General features: G+C 37.3%; 1 protein-coding gene across 3 annotated transcripts in view; it reads right to left on the bottom strand.

Moving 5' to 3' along the window:
- Positions 1 to 20,431, bottom strand: part of HMGCLL1 (3-hydroxy-3-methylglutaryl-CoA lyase like 1) — a 79,048-nt gene that overhangs the window by 3,965 nt on the left and 54,652 nt on the right. For all 3 annotated transcript variants that reach the window (XM_069011413.1, XM_069011414.1, XM_069011415.1), the window contains exon 8: positions 3,211 to 3,336. In XM_069011413.1, coding sequence (XP_068867514.1) covers positions 3,211 to 3,336 — 126 coding nt within the window. The remainder of the gene's footprint in view (positions 1 to 3,210; positions 3,337 to 20,431) is intronic.

Here is a 20,431-nt window from a genome sequence, read left to right as displayed (position 1 = left end):
TAATGTTCAGACCAAAACCTGATTTAAATACTTAATTCTTAAACTGGATCTAGCACTTATTTCCATGTTCTGTGGTAAACTTTGCCTCTTTCCTTCTTGGAATTGGCTAAAAATGTTAATGAGAATAGAAATCACTGAGCAGAAATGTAATCAAAAACATTTTTAATTTGAAAAAGAAATGTTTTGGAGCTTCCAATCAGCTCTAATATTTAGCACCATCTAAACTACATAATTCAAAGACATTATTTTATAACTATCTCATTTTAATACAGTTATAACAAGGGTAATTTCAGCTTATTCTGTTTATCCTTTATGGGCCATTACTTCGGTTTAGTTTGTAAAGTGCTATTGCACATAACATAATCTAAAAAATTTTAACCCATCTGTGTTTTTAAAAAGGAAGAAATGAGCAACATACCCCCACAGACATAGCTGGTAGTTAGATTATGGAAGATGTCAAAATAAACTCCCCAAACTACAAAATATTCATGTTTTCATCACTGTGACACTGCATAATGTGATATGTGTTGATAAGAAACATACTTTCACAGTTCACATTCATTAAATGGAATACATGTATCTGTGCTTTTTATACTGTCTTCCTCAATGAAAGTGTTGTGAACCAAAGAGGATTACTGTGAGGGCACACAGCCCGGCATTCAGGAGTGTGACTCACAGATGGGAATGGGACAGGAATAGGTGTTTGTAAGGTTGTCCACAAAATAATGTGTGTTCAGATACCCAGAATATACTTACTAAGTATACTTGGTAATCACTCCATATATCCAGAATTACTCCTTCACACCCAGGAATGAATTTCCCCCCAAAAAAACTCAAAGAAAAGTGACTCCAATATTATTTATAAACTTGGACAAGTGCCTTAAATCAGAAAAGCTTCTGCAAGAAGGCAAAATCTTTTCATTCCCATTGACTTAAAAATTATTTCACATTTAGTCTGCCAAAGATTCATTTCACAGGTCACTTGTTGTTTACGTGTTCTGAAGAACAGTATAGAAAAAGCATCAATTATTATTTTGATGTATCTAGTCAGTCTGAACTCAATAATTCACAGATATCAGAGAGTCCAATCCTTAAGTGAATGGCCCATATGGGGGTGGAACCTGCTACTTTGGTGTTATGAGCATCATGCTCTGACCAACTGAGCTAAAATAATATATGATTAAATAATGTCCAATATTGCCTGACACTTAAGGTGAGTTCAGTCAACAAACAGAAAACTTTAGTGGATAGTTGAAATGAACATGAGAAAGTGCTCCTTGCAAATGGACAACATTAGCAATTACAATTTCATTTTGTGCCATTACACAAAAAAGGAACATATTAATAGTTTTCTGCAATAATGATTTTACAGAATTGGCAACAGTACCAAAAACAACTAACGTTATAAAGACAAGAGCTCGTATATTATGGTAATAACTTTGAGGCTCCAGGTCTCTCATGCAGTAAAACACTCTTTATTTAATGAGCCAGAAAGGATTCAAAAAGCAAAGCCTTTTGTTTTGCTATTGCATAATCTAAAATCTAAAATTAAACAAAACCTAAATAAAACCACCACCAAACCAAACCAAAGAAGAACTAAGCATTTGATGGTGAGATTGTCTCCATGGGATTTGGTGTCAGCCTTTAGGACAAGCTGGATTCTTGCTTGGCCACCAGATTGTTAACAGATTAATCAATTTTATCAAGTAGCCTGGGACACAGTATATTTCATATAATCAGACTATTTTTGCTTAATTGCTTCCTTTTGCTATGAGTCAGTTGGAAAGGTCAATGAGTATTTTGCCCAAGGAAAGACTACACTGAAAGCCTAAGTCTAAGGTGCACAGCAATGTAAAGTAAAATGCATGCTTTCTCCTCCTTATTTCAAAGAATAGTGTTGTTACAAAAGAACATCTCCTTCATGAAGAAAAGTGTGTACAAACAGTTCAAAACAGAGTCCACTCGTACAGTGGACACTTGTGATAGAACCTTTCCTAAACATGTCTGACATCTACCCTGAACTCCCTAAAAAGCAAATAAGAGCAGATGAGTGCTTACAGGGAACTCTGTAAGGCACTGAATATGCTTTAACAGTACCCAGAGAATGTGCAGTTCAGAAACAAGTTCTGTAATCCTTTCATGTCAAGGAACTCCATCAGCATGTACACCACACAGAACTGCAGCCTACAAGCAAGTGCTAAGTCCCAATGAGCTCCTCAATAATTCAAATCTTACTATTTCAGACATCAGACATTTCTATTTCTTTCTGCAGTAGTTTAAATGCAAACCACACGCTTTGTAGTTTTGGCAGTTTTTTATATGTTCTTCTTTGAATTTGACTCTCCAAGTCTATGTCTAAATTAAACATAAAGTTACTGCAATGCCTGAGTTAGCACAAACTTCTTATGCCACATATTCAGAACAATGGTGACCGACAGAAAGACCAAAGACCACATTAATTGAAGAAGGCAGTAACTGAGTCCTAGGAATACAGAATAATTAACGTGCTAACCAAGCCAGGGGTACTAAACGTGTGCTCTTGAAGTGTGGATTCTCACTGGTAAGGTTCATTAAAGTGCAGCTCAGTGCAGATAAGCTGCTCTGCTCTCTCCTCCAAGAACAGAGCTAGTAATAAAAATGACTGTGAAGCCTCCTAGCCAGTAACAGGTTCTGTACAATTTTGAAATATATTAAGTGGATACTTGAGAAATATCAGTGTCCTGTGCCTGGGCTCCAAACATCACAATTTTTTTCAACTTTTAAGTCAGAAAAATTGACAACAAATTAATAAGCACTATGATCCAAATCCAAAACTGTGACAGAAACTGAAGTCTGCTCAGTCTTTCCACTGCAGAGATGACCAGCTTTCTTGAGCAATGTCTACAGTACTGAATTTTTTGTGGTTACTGAGGCAGAGCAGTGACACAAAGCAGCTGCTACTAAGTTCCTCATAGTTCCAGGTAAGAAGAAGGGGATTATTAAAACTATGTTAAATGCACAAACCATTTCTACTCTAAACTGCTAATGAAAACAACATCATTCCTGTTACATGTCAAACCATATTAAAGCACTGAGTTTGCAAAAACTACTGTGGGCCCTCAATATTTTATTGTACAGCATAGGTTATTGTCAGGTATGTATCGTACATTTCCTGGAAAAATATTTTTGTTTTCCTTAAAGTCTTAAGTAGAAAGATAAAAAATATCTTACTGTGTTGATGCCCAGACCATTCAGCATGTATATCACATCCTCTGTGGCTACATTTCCAGTAGCACCTTTTGCATAGGGACAACCACCAAGTCCTGCAACAGATGAATCCACTACAGCAACTCCCATCTGGAAAATAACAACACAAAAATGAAGCACCAAGCATCAGCACAGAGTATTATTTATAATTTTTCATAAATGGCAGGCCATATGTATTAGTTACCATGCATAAAATATGCATTTCTCCACAAATGGATGTGTTCCTTGAAGGAAATTCCTTATAATGGCTTTAGTCCTGACGTCTTTATAAGGTAAGACTTTTCAAACACGGGATATGGAACAAAGAACTAACAGTCCATTACATGTGATTTTGGCAGATAAGATGATTGCTGTTTCAGAGATAAACTGAGGTTTAAGTATTTTCTCTCTTTATCTTTCAATATGATGTTTATAAATAACCTGCATCTAGTATTGCAAAGGCTTTCATGCAAAAAAACAATCAATGGAAGTTCTCCATAGATACACATTAGTTCTGAGCTTTACTTGGAATATTTTTAAGACAATAGTTGGTGCACAGTGTTAAGTTTTCTCATTTAAACTAGCCTTAAATTATGACTTGAAAAAACAATCAGCTGTTGTAAATTCATAATTTTTTGTTTTTTATTTTCTTCCTGCTGCATTCAAATGTCTTCTCTCTTCTGATCCCCTCAGCATATTCATGATAAAAAATAGTAAACCAGTTACCAACTCCACCCAGGAGATAATATTACATTTCCTATAGAATAAAGCCTTCCTTAGGAGACTTATAAGGGAGGGGGGAAAAAAACGAGCCAGTGACTTCCACTGATTTGTTTAGTGAGCTCTTGCGTCCTCTTCTCTCTATGATTTAGTTTTAAAATAAAGCTGAAACAGGAAAGTAATCTTTTTTGTTACAACATGTTAGGTATGTGAGCAAGGACACTGGGTCTCCCTTGTCAGAGAAAGCTCTTCAGTCTTCCCCTTGCCTCTGGAAGCATTTAGGCTCTACAGATAATCAGAAGCAGGCAAGGGAATCAGGCTGAACAATTATTAGGTCTTCAAAGACACAAGCTCCTCTCTGCCTTAAGCACACTAGAGGGTTCCCTTCCCCGCAGGAATAATTTAGACAGACATACCCCAAAACTGTAGAAGGATAGGTCAGGCAGACTGAAATTCAGGACAGGAGTTCCTGTGCATAGATAAATTTTCAAAACTCTAACTTTGGCTTTCGGTACAGAGAGATTCAGAGATTAAACCATGACTCTTACTCATATGCAAGTCAGTAAGTTTGGCTTAGAGGCCTGACTGCAGAGATTGCTGATTTCCCTTCTGAGGAACCTACCTGTCCCTGCAGGCTGGTCTGGGAGCCTGAGCTTCTCCTTCACAGACATGCACACAACTCGCTGGCAAGCTAGGCGATGATATGTCCTGCATGTTGCAGTTGCTAAGTCCCCTTTCCAAATATACCTATTAGCTGTTTTTTTAGTTCTAGTTTTTTTTTGTACTTGCTTCTAGTTTTAATGGTGCTTTCCATAGTTTTATCATTGGCCTTTCAAAGTCCAACATTTCTGAAGAGCAATAATAAAGAATGAAGTGTTGTCCCAGGTCCTATTCTCGAACAGAGAATATTATCTTGAGCTAGGAAGCTGCTCAAAGCCTGTAATAAATACCTCAAAGGAGTCGAGGTGCGTAACTGTGACAGGCAAGACAACACTATTTAATACTGCTCACACAATGAGAGTCTCTAAAAAGAGCTACTGTACCTTAAAGTACACTAATCTGTGACTTACAGAGTCAATCACCAAAGTGCACGTTTCACATTTCGGTCGCTTGTCACACTCTTTGTTTGTGTAACCCACCAGTCAGAAAATGTGTTATACAACACATCTGTGTCCAGTACACAGAGGATATGCATTTCTGACAGCTGGAAATTCTGTCTCTTTTTGTACTAGCTGCTAGGATTCATGCATTTACTCTAGAAGTCATTGCTCCAAGCTCCACAGTGGCAGCTTTCAGCTTGCAAGTGTCCATGCAGAGACAGACTTAAAGCTTCCTATTGGAAAGATTCAGAGTATGGTGAAGGTCTGCAGAAAAGGGTGTCTGACATGTGGATGCACAGGTAATGATACAAGCATGATCCCACTACTAAGCCACTGCTCTCTCAGTCTGATTTTAATATTTGCATCAGAAATTACTGTTTCAGAGATGAAAAAGTAAAAGACAGTGTCTTTCATGGAGTTTTTCCCAATCTGTAAGGTTATGTCATAACTGCTAGAGCATTCTTCTTCATGTACTTATTTTCAGTAACATTTGCATGGGGATAAAAGCTATAGGCAAATAATGTGGTGAGGTACATAATGGCTGTTAAATTCCCAAGGAGTATCAGCAGACTCAGAAACAGCTTCAGTAGCATATAAACAGTCACTTTCTAATCCCAGCAAATTATCACATTAAATGCTTATCCTTTTGCAAAAATGGGTGGAAATATCAACTAAATTGTATTTGGTAAAAAACAGCCACAAAGGTTTGTCAGTAGCCTCCTCCGGTCCTTCACAGGGCACTCACTGCAAGCAAAAACAAGAACAGTATCCTTCCAGCATTAAAAGGCATGTTTTCTAAAGGCATTGAATACATATACATATTAATTCTTGATGTCCTTGTACAAACACTAGTGATACCACAGTAATTCTGAATTTGCAGGGCAAATCTTGCAACAGTGAGGTACAGGTTGCTTATAATTGTTTGGTGAAAGTGTTGGTGATGATTTGGACGGATAAAGGATATCACAGCAACTTGAAGGTAATGTGAAACACCTCTCTTTGTCTAATCACACCCTTGTATTCTCAGGCAGCCTTGTCTGAGTTATTCAAAGTCCCCACACCGGACACTGGAGTAACTCAGATAATTTATCTTATCATAGATGCAAGAGCATATAAAACCCTGATGCCTTCTGCTGGCTAAGCAGTGGGAGCAGTAACCTCCACCTGATGGACAGTGATGATTGTTCTGTCTTTTAAATCATTGACTATTATGGCTAAATATAAAAAGGAGGAGGTCTAATCACACCTTCACTTAGGTAGTAGCATCCTTGGGGGGTTGGCTTTAACCCTAGTACAGGACACTTAATCCTTTACTTCCCAGAAACAGTGTATAAAGACTAAGTCTCTAAAATTGGTCTAACATCTCTATCAGGATGTATTTGCTGTTAGAACATTAAGCCAGTGGTAGAAAACGTCTTAACATGGCATATATAATACAGCAACCATGACTGACCTCCAAATCTGACAGTTCTTCAAATCCGTGGTCTTAATATGCAGTGAGAAGGTGTCTCTCCTTTAAGAAAATGTCTTTTAAAGTTCTCTTCATGATGCTTTTGATATGATCTCTACTGCAAGATAGAGACTATATAGGTACTACTATTTCAGCAGCAAGGTCAGCTGCATCTGTCTGCTCATGCATGTTGTGCAGACAATTATAATGTGTTTGCTGACTCAAGTGCAGAATCATTGCAGTTCATCTTCAGTGCAGCCCCATTCAAAAAAATCCTTAAATAATCCATACTCTAAGCTCCAATCTAACAGTGCTAAAAACAGATGTTGGAAAGCATCCTTCAGCAGTGCTACTAACTAATTTGGAGGTTGATATTACAGCTCAGCTTGTCCAAGCACAGAGTCTGAAGTAGCACCTAATAAATAACTTCTCTGCAAACTTGAGCAGCTACGAAGCTGTTCTGCTTTTGCAGCCATTAAAAGCACAAGCAGCTCTAAAAGAAAATGTAAGAATTGACAAAATACATAAAACAAGGCCTTTTCCTTCATCACATGTCAAATATTTGTCAGACTTTTACAGGAGACAATGAGTTTCAATCCTTTTAGCAAACGAAGCTTGCAAAAAATTCACTGTCAATATGACGTTTAAAAAGGCAACAGTCTCACTGTCACTTCCTGACAGGCACTAAATTGTGCTGACATTTCTGAGAAGTTGTACTGCAGCTCTTTCATAGGATATGTCCTAGATAAGCAAACACCAAGCTGCTTACATATGGACATGTGTGAGGGTGAACAATGGCTTGGCTTCCAGGAAAACTACAATACTTCAGTATTTTTTTACACTTTTTGATAATCACTAAATTCCTGGCAGTGGTTCCTGAACACCTTCCAAACTTTAGCTTTGGCTAGCCTTAGCTTACTCTCTAGAGAAGGCATAGGACTTTTTGCTCCTGTCCTATGCTAACTTCCTAATACCCCAATGAGAAAGCAAGGAATTAAATTCATCACCTTTGTCAAACAGCCAATTTTAACAGGAAACCATTATTGCCAGTGAATAATAAATGCTTCATGTTTCTCAGTTTGCTTTACTAGCTCCCCATAACTTTTTGTTGAGACAGTCAGTCTCTTTCCTTACTGATCTTTAAACCTGGTTTGTCTGGCAGAAGTTTAACTTTGTTCCTTTCTTAAAAATGGCAAGGTCAGCATCACTAACTCCAGGAATGTATGTGGTATAAATCAGAAGCTATTAATCAGGTCTTTCATAAATTAGGCTTTTCTAAACAATGAGATTTTGAAACTATAATATCAAGGATACCAGGTATGCATTAAACAGGAAAAGATTTGTGCCACAAAGTCTAGGGGCCACAGTGTTGTGAAGTTCACTGCCCAATGTCTTAGATATAGGTGCATGGAGGTATGGCAAAGAATAGCTGCGTTAGTTCAGCATTTGTTCAAGGAAGGGAGAAGGCTAGCAGAAAGAAGTAAGAGGAGAACCCACATATGTCAGGTCAAAGGTTGCCCACATAAAAGGCAGCACAAGACTAATGCTATTTAATCCTGCAGCCCAGTCAGTGCCTAGCTGGCACTCTTGGAATGGTGTGGTTCTGCCATATTAATGAGTCTCTCTGGCATCAGTCTGCTACCCACTACTACATGGTGTGCCACTGACAGAAACACCCTCTCCTGTAGAGAGAGGTAACCACAGAAACATAAATAACCATGCCAGCAACGCTGTGTAATGTTCAGTGCCCACAAAGACCCTTCCCTAATTTACATAGTCAAGTTGTCTAAAATCAAAGCTTGCCATTCTCCTGTATTTCAATAAAATAAATGTGTGCAAATAAATATTACTTTGGTATTTAAGAAACTAGAAGCATAAATTTCTACATATAGGGCAATAAAATGGGATAACATCTCTCTGTGGAAATCCCTGAAAGTTACCTGCATTTCCTTCCCGCTTCTTTTTTTCTCTGCTCTTGCTAAAGGTTAACACAGCGCAAAAGTGCTTTTCAGAGTTAACGCCATCCCTACTGACCACAAGGTGTCACTGTTACATTAAAATCGCTAAATTCCCCGTTCACGTCCTTTGAAAATACATTCGGGGGGGGGGGGGGAGGGAATCCTTTTCTCCCAAAACATATTGAGATGCAAGCAATTTGTGGGCAGACGTGCCACGTAAAATAGGTTAATACTGCATTCCTTTAACTTATTGTACACATCTTTTCATATTGCTACTGACACATTTATTATAAGCAAAGCTGGCAATGACATCTAGAGTTAAAGTTCCCTAACACTTTCCATCATAAGGCACTACTTTCAGTTGTTTATTACTTTGTCAGCCTTTAACTGCTGGAACTTATATTTTCTGTACCTTATCTCTGCCCCAGACTGGATTGTTTTCAAAGTTTTAGTGAAAAATGGGCTTGGCCACTTCCGGGAACAAGTTTTGGGGAAGAAAAACATTCTGTTATGCTAATATTCAGTAATTTTTACATGAGTTTCTTGGAGATATTCTTGTAGCTTTGCACTCTCAAATTTGGCACAGGAGGGATACTGATCTTAAGAGATCCCAGTCTGGACTTAGTTACAAGCTTAGGGAAGTTCCACTTTATTGTCAGGAGCTGGTCAGTCTGGGGGTTAAAATGCCCAAGGGGTCAAGAGAGCAGCAGCTGACCATGCTCTTTCTCTCAACCTAAACAAAGAACTATGAAGCAATTTTTCTGAGACCGAGTTGGGAAATCTGTGTATCTGACTGACAATGTATCACAAAAAGCCTCTCTGGTGGGCTTGAGCAGTGAGATCTGTGTTGCAGATCCAGTTCTTCAGAGAACATACATGTATGTTTAGGGCGAATCAATTCCATTCAACACAACAGTGGTTTTGAGATTTTGGAAAGCTAATAAAAATCCTATGCCATAACACAATTAATATTGTAAAACAGATGGTCACAAATGATTTTTCTTACTGCCTTTGCAGGCTTATTGTGCTCCTTTCAGGAATATGTGCATTCTTTTATTTAAAAAACACTGGGGGTTGCTGGTGTGGGGCTGTGCACAACTCGAGCTCTCCCTTGCTAAGGATCACAAAGCTGCAGGGGGAGCAGGAGGCATGCCAAGGTCTTGTTGGAACCCATGGAGATGCAATGATCATCAAAACAGTAAGTGACTTTCCAGTCTCCCTTCCCTCCCTCCCCAGGCAAGCCGGGGTATTGCCAGATGCTGCTGCTGACTCAAAGTAAGTAGCTACTGCCCCAGATGCCTTTCAGCAGAAGTTGCTGCTCTCAAGCAAACCTGTGATGGTTCAACAGTTTATCTGCTTACTATGTCATAAAATAAGCTGACCTATAAACATGAGATACTTGTTCTTTCGACAAAAGTTTGGACACAGTCAGAAGATGAATGAAATAGAGCAGAGAAAATAATAATCTTGAGATCTGGAGGGAAAGGGGGAACTAGACAGAAAAGGCAAAGGGGAGCTTTGAGGTAGGCTGTCTAGTCCAGAAGCGCAACAGCTGTGCCAGATTGCTTGTGCTCTACATGTAGTCAGGTAACAAGGTTTTTCTCATATGCTACATGCCAGTCTAAATGAGTAAAAGTAAACTGGAAAATAAACAGAGGGCTTTGAATGGACAGGGGAGATAAATGACTACTTAACTCCATGTTAAAGTTACTGAGGGTAGCTTTGGGAGAGGCAAGTTTAGCTGAGACTGGACAGAGAATGTTTGGAGCTGCTGACAGTCAAGGTCCAACGAAGAAAGAAGCAAATATCCACTTACTTCCATGGATGGCTCACAGAGAACAAGCTGAGTAGACACATGCCCACTAAAATAAAATGGCTGAATTATCATAATATGGGACATCAGCTGAGAATTAGTCGAATGAATGACAGAGCAGGTAAAAATCAATGTTTGAGATGCAGGCTGCAGACAGTGCACTTCTCTGTGAGCTACAATACTGAAAAGGGCAGAGTGCTACTCAGGGAAAGGCACTGATTTGGAAGGTCTAGTATTTGAAGTGCATGTGGCAAATGTGAAACGTGAATCTATCAATGAAAATGGCAAATCTGACCCAAACGTCACAGTATTTGAAAAGGCCCCTTTTTCCTATATTCAGGGAACACATAATGAAGTTAATCTATCTTACGTACCCCTTTTACTGGTATCTGTACTTAAGAAAGAAACTACAAGTTCTTTCGATCTGGGTTTTTTGTCCTTGTTAGCTTCTGCCAACTCCCAACCCTTCTAGTTACTGAAAGACCAATTTGTGTTGAGTCACTCTTCAGCTTAAGCTGGGTGACCAAATTGTTCGTGAAGGTGTAATTTCCGTCACTTATATAACCAGAACACTTGCAGCATTATGCACTAAGTGGCAGTGGACACCACGTTGTACCAATGAGAGCAAACAAAAGAAATGGGTGGCAGAAGACATCTATTGCTTTAAAATAAATTCATAGCAAAGACAACATTTATAAAAACAGAGAGGAAGTAGAGCAGAACTATTTTCATTCCACAGTAGCATGATATTGTATCAGCATCAGGGTATCTAAAGGAAAAAAATGGTTAACAGCATTTAAAATCCCATCTGACTTCAATTCAGCCTGAGCCATCACACAGCAGCGCCTGCCTCCCCTAGAGTCAGGAACATCACCCATCCATGAAAACCACTTTGTTTTGACTTTGATTCTACTCTTTCACATTATCTCTGAAACCACACCCACCTGCCACTCAGCAAAAACGGGGAGCTCCTGCATGTCCCAAGGGCTCATCTCGAGATGTACTGTGGAGTCCTACAGAAGTGTCAGGTCTGAGGGTGATCATCCGTACCAATCTTCACAGTCTGAAAACCACTGCTGGCTCCTTGGCTTGGAGCTGGGAAAGCTCAATGGACCAACATAGGTGGAGGGACCTCAGCATGACATCAGGAATTCTAATGGATTCTTTGGGTGTCTGAAAATGTACACTAAGATCAACCTCTTCTCTGTCTTCTTCTGTTTAGCTTTCTCCAAGGACATATAAGGCAGACTAAAGGTGAGACCTCAATTTAAGTTGCTGGATGCTAAGACTGATGTCCATTATTTCTACTACAAGGACATTTTCTTCCACAACTAAATGAGTTTCACCCAGTGCTTCCCATCTCAAGTGTATACCAAGCTTCCACATTTAGACTGAGAAGATCTTTTCAAATATTAGTGATTTTTAGTACTGTTCCCACTCACACCTTGTCAAATAGACCTATACCTTCTGCTTCTGGATGAGATGATATAGAAAACAAGAGAGGGGTTGGTAAGTCCCTTGTCTCTGCCACATACCAGAACGTCTGCTGAAGGTTTTGGCTACTATCCCAAACATGATGGCAGTAACGATGCCTTAAATTATCTGTTGCACATTAGAATTTACCTCATGTTTCTGAGGCTTTTCCTCTGATGTCAGCACCTATGCTTTCCAGATAGCTGCTCAGGTTACTATTGTAGCTATTATAACATTTTCCTTCCAATTTCACCTATACAACAGGAAAAATATCTAGGCCACAGGCAAACTTTTTTCCTTCCATCTCAATAACCATCCCAGAAAGATACAGCAGACTTAGAAATTGAGATTTCTAAGACTCAAGATTCAACAGTGGAGGTAAGAACCCCCACATATGCATCCAGACACAGATACATACAGTAATCAAGCAGTGGTACTATCCTACCTGGGGCTCAGGTTTTTCCTCACCTTCCTTCTAAATAAATACTTTTAACTATTGGGTAATGTGAGACATCCAGACAGTGAACCACAGAACTCTGTCTATAGACTTTTTCTCATTTGAGACCCAAACTGTGCTGTGCAACTAAATGGAAGAGCTTGCTGAGCTTAAGTTTTGAGCTATTTCAGAAACCCCAGGAAGGTGTTGATTTCTGTGGACATCCCAGAGAAGTCAAGCCCATCACTAACTTACCTCACCTTTAGCCCTTCAATTTTCAAGCTGGTTTTGATGCACTTTCAATCTCTTTAGGCAAGGAGATTATAAAAGCAAGATATAAATTCCTAGCAACAAAGTTCAACTTGTTAGAAGAGTATGACATTTTATACAGACCAAGAAATGCCTCAACTGCACAAAAGTGGTTTGCATCAATTCTTAATTTGCTGAAATTATTCTTCACTGGGGACTTGCTTGAGCAAAGGTATGGACTTCAAGTCTGTGTCATCATCATCATCATTATTATTATTTCTAACCTGCAATTCGAGTTCATAGATATTGTAGATCTCAATAACAATCAATGAAATAACAGAGTTCATTAATAAATGGGCAGAAAGAAAGGGATCTGCCTGTATCAGAGAACAAAAGTCTGTTTTCAGGTTTAACTATTGTTATGGGTTTTATTTCTGAGGACAGGGGGGAAATTAAAAAGAAAGAGCTCTGTTAATTCCTGAAGCTACTTATTTTTAAAAAGAAGATAAAGTTTTCTAAAAGAAGTCACAAATCTTCAACAGAGTGCATGTGCTACAATGATATAATTTGTTACTTAGAACTGGGAAATCTAACTTTCATCAAGTGTAGAAAAGTGCTATCTTCATGCATTGTTACAAATTTTGAGATTATTTTAGAATGTACTACAAGGATATGTAGAATTTTGAATTCTTGTTTGGTCTTTACATAATCCATAGTATCTTTTGAAATTGATTTTAATGTACAGAATAGATTTTTTGTACTTGGAATACATAATATATTTTATAGCAGTTATTTTCTAATGCAAGAGACTCCTTTTGTCATTTCTGGAGATAAATCTCACAACAAAAATGAACAATTGTGCATCCTACTCAAGCTGAACAGATATATATCTCCATCATTCACTATCACTCCATATTAGAGTCAACCAAAAATAGCTTGTACAGTTCATGATGTTAAATAAAACCTGAACTTTTTATTCAGACTTAACTACTATTTCAAATCTCTCTTAATTCTATTTTCAGAATCCCCTGAGTGAAACAATACTTTATTCTACTTTAGTATGTAGGATATACAGAGATTCAGAGACTCTGCTCGCCAGTATTCATTGACAAACCATACTCAGCACAAAGAAAACTGGATTTCCAAGATGTATGGTAAACTGAGAAAAAAAACTCCTGGCATCTGTTACATCATCTGGATTGCACAGGTGCACATCCATCTTCTCCCATATATGGAAAATAAGAACTGCATCCTCCATTCAAATACTTTTAACTTATTTACAGCTAGACTGGAGACAATATTTATCATCACAAAGTATAAAGCCAAATGTCCTTTTTCTTCAGGAGCACCAAAGATTAACAGATTAGAATGTTTTCCACATGTCCACTTTACTGTCAAGAGAATATTAAAGAAGTTTTCCAGCTTCCGCAGCTCAGCCAGATGTCAATGGATCCCACAGTGAAGCAAAATTGGCAGAGTAGCCTTCTCATGACCCCGGCATTGTTTTATCAAGGATCAGTTTAAAAGTATAAAGGGCCATTTCTTGCTGAGATCTGCAATGTTTTTCAGCCCTTTTCCCCTGCAATTACACAAAAGTGCTGACTTTGTTGAACTACTGATATGCAGTAGTATTTCTTATGACTTCTCTCACACTGTGCTGTAATTGCTGTTTATGTTGGCACAAGAAAAGTACCACATCTTGTTTCCACTGTACATTTCCGGACTCTGGTTTCACTAACATCAGTGTAGGATATTGTACTGGGCATATGTTTTGTTGTGTAAACATTAACTGGAAATTTACCCTGTCAATCTCCACAGCATGGCTTCTAATTATTAGAGGTTGAGGGGCTTCAGATGGACATTTTACAAAATATTTACAGCAGCTATCCTACTTCTTTTTGGTTTTTTTTACCGGTATTGGTGTTATGAAAATCATTGCAAGGGTAAAAAAATACACCACCATCAAATACCATAAAACAAAACCCAAAACCAAAACCAAATGTATTCGTTCTTGTACACCTCATTCTCTAGAGAAACTAAAGGCTAGTTTCCCAATTAGTTAAGCAAAAGTCATGGCAATATTACGAAGAACGTTTGTAAACATGATGGTATAATAAAGTACTAGATATTTCTGCTTCCTTGCAATTTGATTATTCCCTTTATATTTATTTTTTAACAAGAAAAAAATTTACTTCTTTTGGCATTTTTTTCTTAAAATTCATTCTCGCTAAATAGCCTGTGAACTTGCAAATGGCTGTGCACATCCTTATTTGATTCAAGACTCAGACAAATGTATTTAACAAATGGGACCACTAAGGTCTTGTTGGAAAATCCAGCACCTACTGCAAAGATTCAGAACCAAGGAAAAAAAAAACCCTTTAACAGCTATGAAATACATGTTTTAGTCATTCATCTGTATAATTTCAAGGAAGTAGCACTTTACATTTTGTGCAAAATACAGTGTCTTGAGTAGAATTCCAGGATGGGAATATACAGTTAATAATTACAGTAACATGGGCAAAGAAGATGCAATCAAAAAGGGCATTTTTTAGCTACCCGAGGCAGAGTGAATCTTTACTTAAAATAAAATTTTCATCACAACTTTCATTATAATGCAAGAAACATTTTTTTAAAATGTGTGATAGTTTCTCATCTTCTACTGTTCCATTATAGCTGAATCAATTTTATAATGTTCATCACATTACAGTACCTTAGCATGTTACACTGCCTCCATAAGAATCTTCCCTTCAAATGCATTGACTAATTAAATGGTAGCATTAAGGAGGGGAACCAAAAAATGTAAAATGTTGTGCAAATATTTTTCTCTTATTCTGATGAAAGTTCCTTTTTATAAAAACACATTTGCAATTGTCTGTCCAATGTATCTGCCAGCAGTAGAGCCACAACACTTCTTTTATTAAAAAGACATTCAACTTAGCATCTTATCTTTTGCTACAGATGCATGTTATTTTGCTAAATCTTCTTTTATCTTGTTTACTTGGTTTATTCTTTAGAGGAAAAGATACTACATCAAATTAAAAATTCTTGCCTATTGTTGCAACTTTTAGTGCAAGCAAAATTTAATTGCTATGAATATTGATCAGAGAAAAAAAAATCTTTCTTTCTATAAGTATTTATGCATTTGAATGGACTATGTGAAGCAAATCACATCATTTGCCTCTGGCAATCTTACCACATATCACTTGCACTACACAACAAAGGAGAAAAAAAGTAAACAGACAAACATGAAAGCTGGCAAAAATACAATGTGTATAACACTATCATTCATTTATGTTTAAAAATCAGTAAAAAGTTTTTATTTCTGAATGTCTGGCTGTTTCAATTCATAGTGCAACATTTCAAAAGAAAAAAAAAGATAAATGACAAATTATCTGCCTCAGGAGACTGTTTCAGTGTTGCTTCTTCACAGCACAGAAAGAAAAAATGATTGTCATACTTTAAGTACTACATCAGCTTTGGTTTCTGTCTTAGCTGAAGAGTCATCTTCAACTTATGCAAATGCTCACTTGTTCTCCCAAGCTACAAAGATCCACCCAACACACTCATTTGGAGTGAGTTCAGAACTCCAGCCTGGTCAGAGTTATCTACAGATTTTCCGCTGTTTAGTTTACCTTAGAAAACACCCTAAGATCTTGTTTAAAGCCACTTGATGCATTTCAGTATAGGAAGTAACTCTCCCTCCTCCATTGTTTGCTAGATGATAATAAAATTCCTTCTGAGGAGCTGTAAATATGCAAGAATGGCCAGAGGCTTACACCCCCTCAGCACAGCTGTCTGTAGAGCTGCCCAAAAAGGAAGGAAGCATCATCCTGTAAACACTACACTTCCCTACTGAAGACCCTGGGATTTGTCATTTCCCAAGTCTGTTCCTGCCATAGCAAACTACTCTGATCCTTGCCTAGGTCTGAAATTCAGGTTCCATGCAATATCCTCTTTTTCAGGAAAAATCTAGAATACACACACTCGCAAATAATGAAAGGTCATGAAAACAATAATTTCCAGGAGGGAAGCATTGTAGTGATTCTGGCTTTTTTTTACAGTTACTATTAAACTTTGAAGAAAAACTACTTTAGGGTAAAAAGGGAGAGGGAGTCATTCCCATTAAGCAGAAAAATAAATATGTCTAAAAGCCATTTATCTTCTTCTACCTGATGTGTACAGATTAAAGTACAATATGATTATAGGGAGAATTTCTAAAAACAAGTCAAGCAAGTCTTATAGAAATAATTAATTTTCAAAATACCATGTAAATTAAATGAGGAATTAAATTGTGAAAAAACCTGGTTTTAAAGGTACTTAATTGTATCTTCACCACACTTTTGAAATTTTTCTTTCACTATTCTTTTTAAAATTATGTTGAAATATTGTATGTTATTTCTGTCACTGCTCCACATACCTTTTTAGTGTCCAGCATGCAAGCTCAAATCCCCAGGGACATCAGCAGCACACTCAGAGCTGACCAGACCCTCTGAAATCTCATGTCCAGAGACATCCTTTAATATCATTATGGAATGCCATTTGTGGAACACCACAAATGCTACTAGGAACGACAGCAAAAATCTCTCTTTTGTGGGGCTAATGCACAGGAAGTTGTTCTCTTTTGTGGCTATATATATGACCAAAAACCTAAATGGCATCAGGACTGGATTTCAATTGTCCACTGTGTGTAACTCTTGCACAATCCTTGGCACAGATTTGCCTTGGGGCAGACAGAGCTCCACCAAGCAATTTCTGGCACAGTCTGGGAACTAGCACCATTTAGGGATCATCCACAGTTGTCAGTCTGGACTTTTGGAGGGTAAGAGTTTGATTTTCAGGATGCAAGCTTTACAAAGCAATTGGCTATAGTGCCAGAGAGGCCAGAAAGTGCTGAGCATGGCAACATTTTAAAGGAGTGACACAGCAACTGTAGGAATGCAAACCCTATTCAGACATACAACCTCATCTCTAAAATTACCATGGCTGCTGATGAGATAGCAATTGAGGAAGAAATGCATGTTATGGCAGAGGTGCTGAGAAGGAAGTATAGGATGGGCTTGCAAGGATGGGTTCTGAGATGAGCCAGTTGTGTAGCACACTTATTTGTGGAAATCCCATTTCATTTGTTGTGGAAGTTGGAAGGTGTGGAAGAGACAAGCAAGACACCATAAAACTGAAAGGGACAAGTAACAATTGTGGAGAACTAGCTTGTCTTTCTGTGAATGAGAGAGTGCTTATGTAATGCTGAATAAGGCACAAGAAACAATCTTCAGACCAATGAAAAGTCTTTATTTTCCAATCATCTAGATAATCAAGACGTTGATTTTTAGGAATTGAATCAAACACTGTTGTAAAATAACAGTTATCAGTTCAATTTCTGATTGCTGCAGGAAGTCATCTCATTAAACCTACAGCCAGTGACTATCGATCACGCAAAAAAACACCCCAAAATACTACTTTTTATGCATGCAATCCAAGGCACAACAGAAATATACATGAGGAATTTGACACCAGCGGGCCCTAACAATACTTTTTAAGCATGCTAAAGATAGTGATTTCAGGTTTTTAGTGCTGTATTTTCACAGCTTCTAAAAGTACTAAATATTTATTTTAAATGCGGCTTAGCATTTTGAAAACTATTTTATACTAATTTGTTCTATAAACACCTGAAACCCTTTTATTTTTTTTTTTTAAGGCTTCTTACATTTCCAGCATTTGGAAGTAATTTGTTTCTAGTCCAAAGAGATGAATGTCTGTCTCTAACAAAAAGACCTGGATTACTGCCCAATCCACTTCAGAACTGGATGTTGCTGACTCTTAGCCATTTAAATAGTCAAGTTAAACAAGACACAGTTGGGATGATAAAAGGAGGTCTGTAAAAAGACTATTGCTCAGGCCATGTGGACTTACAACTATCAAACAATGACTAGGAAAATAGTGAAAGGGAGAAAAAAAATTAACATAAGTGCCAGGGAAAACATTAGGATTAGGTGAATGCAGGAGCATGGTATCTGTTCATGTCATTCTTTCCTCTTGCCAGTGGGCTGCCAGCAGGATATTTACTCTGCTTAAGCACTGACAGAGACAAAGAATGGCAAAAAGGCATTACAAAGGAGAACAAATTGAAGGGGAGGTAGACACTAACAGGCTGTGTGGAGTATTACCCTAAAAAGCACCTATAATCTGCTAATTTTGTATCTAAATTATATTCTATGCTATTTTGTGTGAGCCTTGTTTGCAAGCACTATTTTGCAAGCTTCTTCCTTTCCCTTTTGCAAACTGTAGTTCCAGATATGACAACTAAAGATGCACCAGAACAGAATCTGATGAAGACCAGAGAATCATTTAAAACAAATTCTCTGAATCTTTATTTTTGCATAGGAAGAAGTGCATTCGCAAGAGGATAAAGATGCATAGCAATGAAAACAATATTAGAAATGTATTTTAGGTACTGATCAACCAAATCAGTATGGTATTAATGATTCTAGATCTAATGAATCAGAAAATTATCATGAAGCCTTAATTGGAATGTACCACTGACACTGAAGAATAAAATGTACAAATGAATGCCACTTACAGGATGGGAAACTCAGAAATTAAATAATTTAAGATGTAATTAGGATAGACATAATAAAACAGCATTCCAAGAAAAAAAAAGTAGAAGCATGCAAGGAGGACACCAGCACAGAAAAAGAGCTAAAAATATTTGGGCCCAATTATATTTTTTTTTTATAAATACACAGTTTCAATAATGTTTGTACAGAAATGATCTTTGCTTTTAAGACAGAAAACAAAAACCACTTCAAATTTTATTTGCATAGTTGCTACAATGATTTTCCATTCAAATTCCATTTAGACATAGAGTGATAAGTATGTATGAATTTTCAGAGATATAAAGAAAGATGCATAGATTTGCATGTGAAAATCAAATGTTTAAAAATATTTTAGAAGACAGTTGAGGTTCAATTGTAAGCCAAAGGGAAGTCGTGTCTACTGTCCCAAGTCAGCTCTAGCGAGGTAATTTGAAGATGAGACTAATCTATACTGGATGAAGGATCTCTTTGATTAGTATCCTGAAACAGACTTAGACTTGAGGTTTGTTGGTTCAGTAACTAGGGCTGAAAGCTTCTGGAATCCAGTCAGCATATTACAGGCAGCTAAAACAATGTAGATTTCTCTTATATGTTAATCCTTTATAGTATGGTAAGTTTCATTTCAAATAAAAACCAAAACCCACCAAAAAATCATACATACAGAATACCTACTGGTATATGCATGTAAACAAATCTTTGCCTCAGGAACTCTCACTGCTATTTCAATATACAATAACAAATATATTCCCCTTCCTATCCTAAAATGTTCAAACGATAAGAATCTTAAAACAAAGCCTACCATTTAATTTCTTCCCCAATTATACTGTAACAGTTAGAATAATAGTAATGATTAATTTATTTGTGGACTCTCAGACTGTCAAGTTTTTCTGCAGCATAAAGATAGGGGTCAAAAACATTCAGCTGGTCAGAAATTGCATACTATGCACATTCTGCAAAAAGCAGCAGAAAGCAATAAAAATACAGTTTCTAATTCTTTTGTACTGATCTGAGAGAAGAGTAAAACTAGGGTTGCTAATTCTTTTGTACTGATCTGAGAAAAGAGCAGGAGTAGAGCTGCCTGTTCATTTGCTTGATTTCTTATCTTGCTGATATTACAGGCAACAACATAAAACCAGTATGTATTTAAAAAAAAAAGAGGAGAGAGACAAAATACTGGAAAACATCTGTCAGATTTTGAGCACGAACACCTATGTTTTCATTTTCTTCCCATATGTAGGTCTGATTTATTCATTTGTGCAGTACATTTTTTCACTTACAATAGTAACTAGCTGACTGCTCACAGTAGCAATATTATTCGATCAAAGGTAAGTTTTTTTCTACTTTCTCAAAGTAGACACCCTCTTTTTAAGTTCTCTTCAGAGGAAGAAAATGTGTACTTTGCAGCCTGGTACTT

The sequence above is a fragment of the Aphelocoma coerulescens genome, chromosome 3 (genome assembly GCF_041296385.1).
Source record: "Aphelocoma coerulescens isolate FSJ_1873_10779 chromosome 3, UR_Acoe_1.0, whole genome shotgun sequence".
In the NCBI taxonomy this organism is placed as follows: Eukaryota; Metazoa; Chordata; class Aves; order Passeriformes; family Corvidae; genus Aphelocoma; species Aphelocoma coerulescens.
This window is presented reverse-complemented; position numbering and strand designations above follow the sequence as displayed.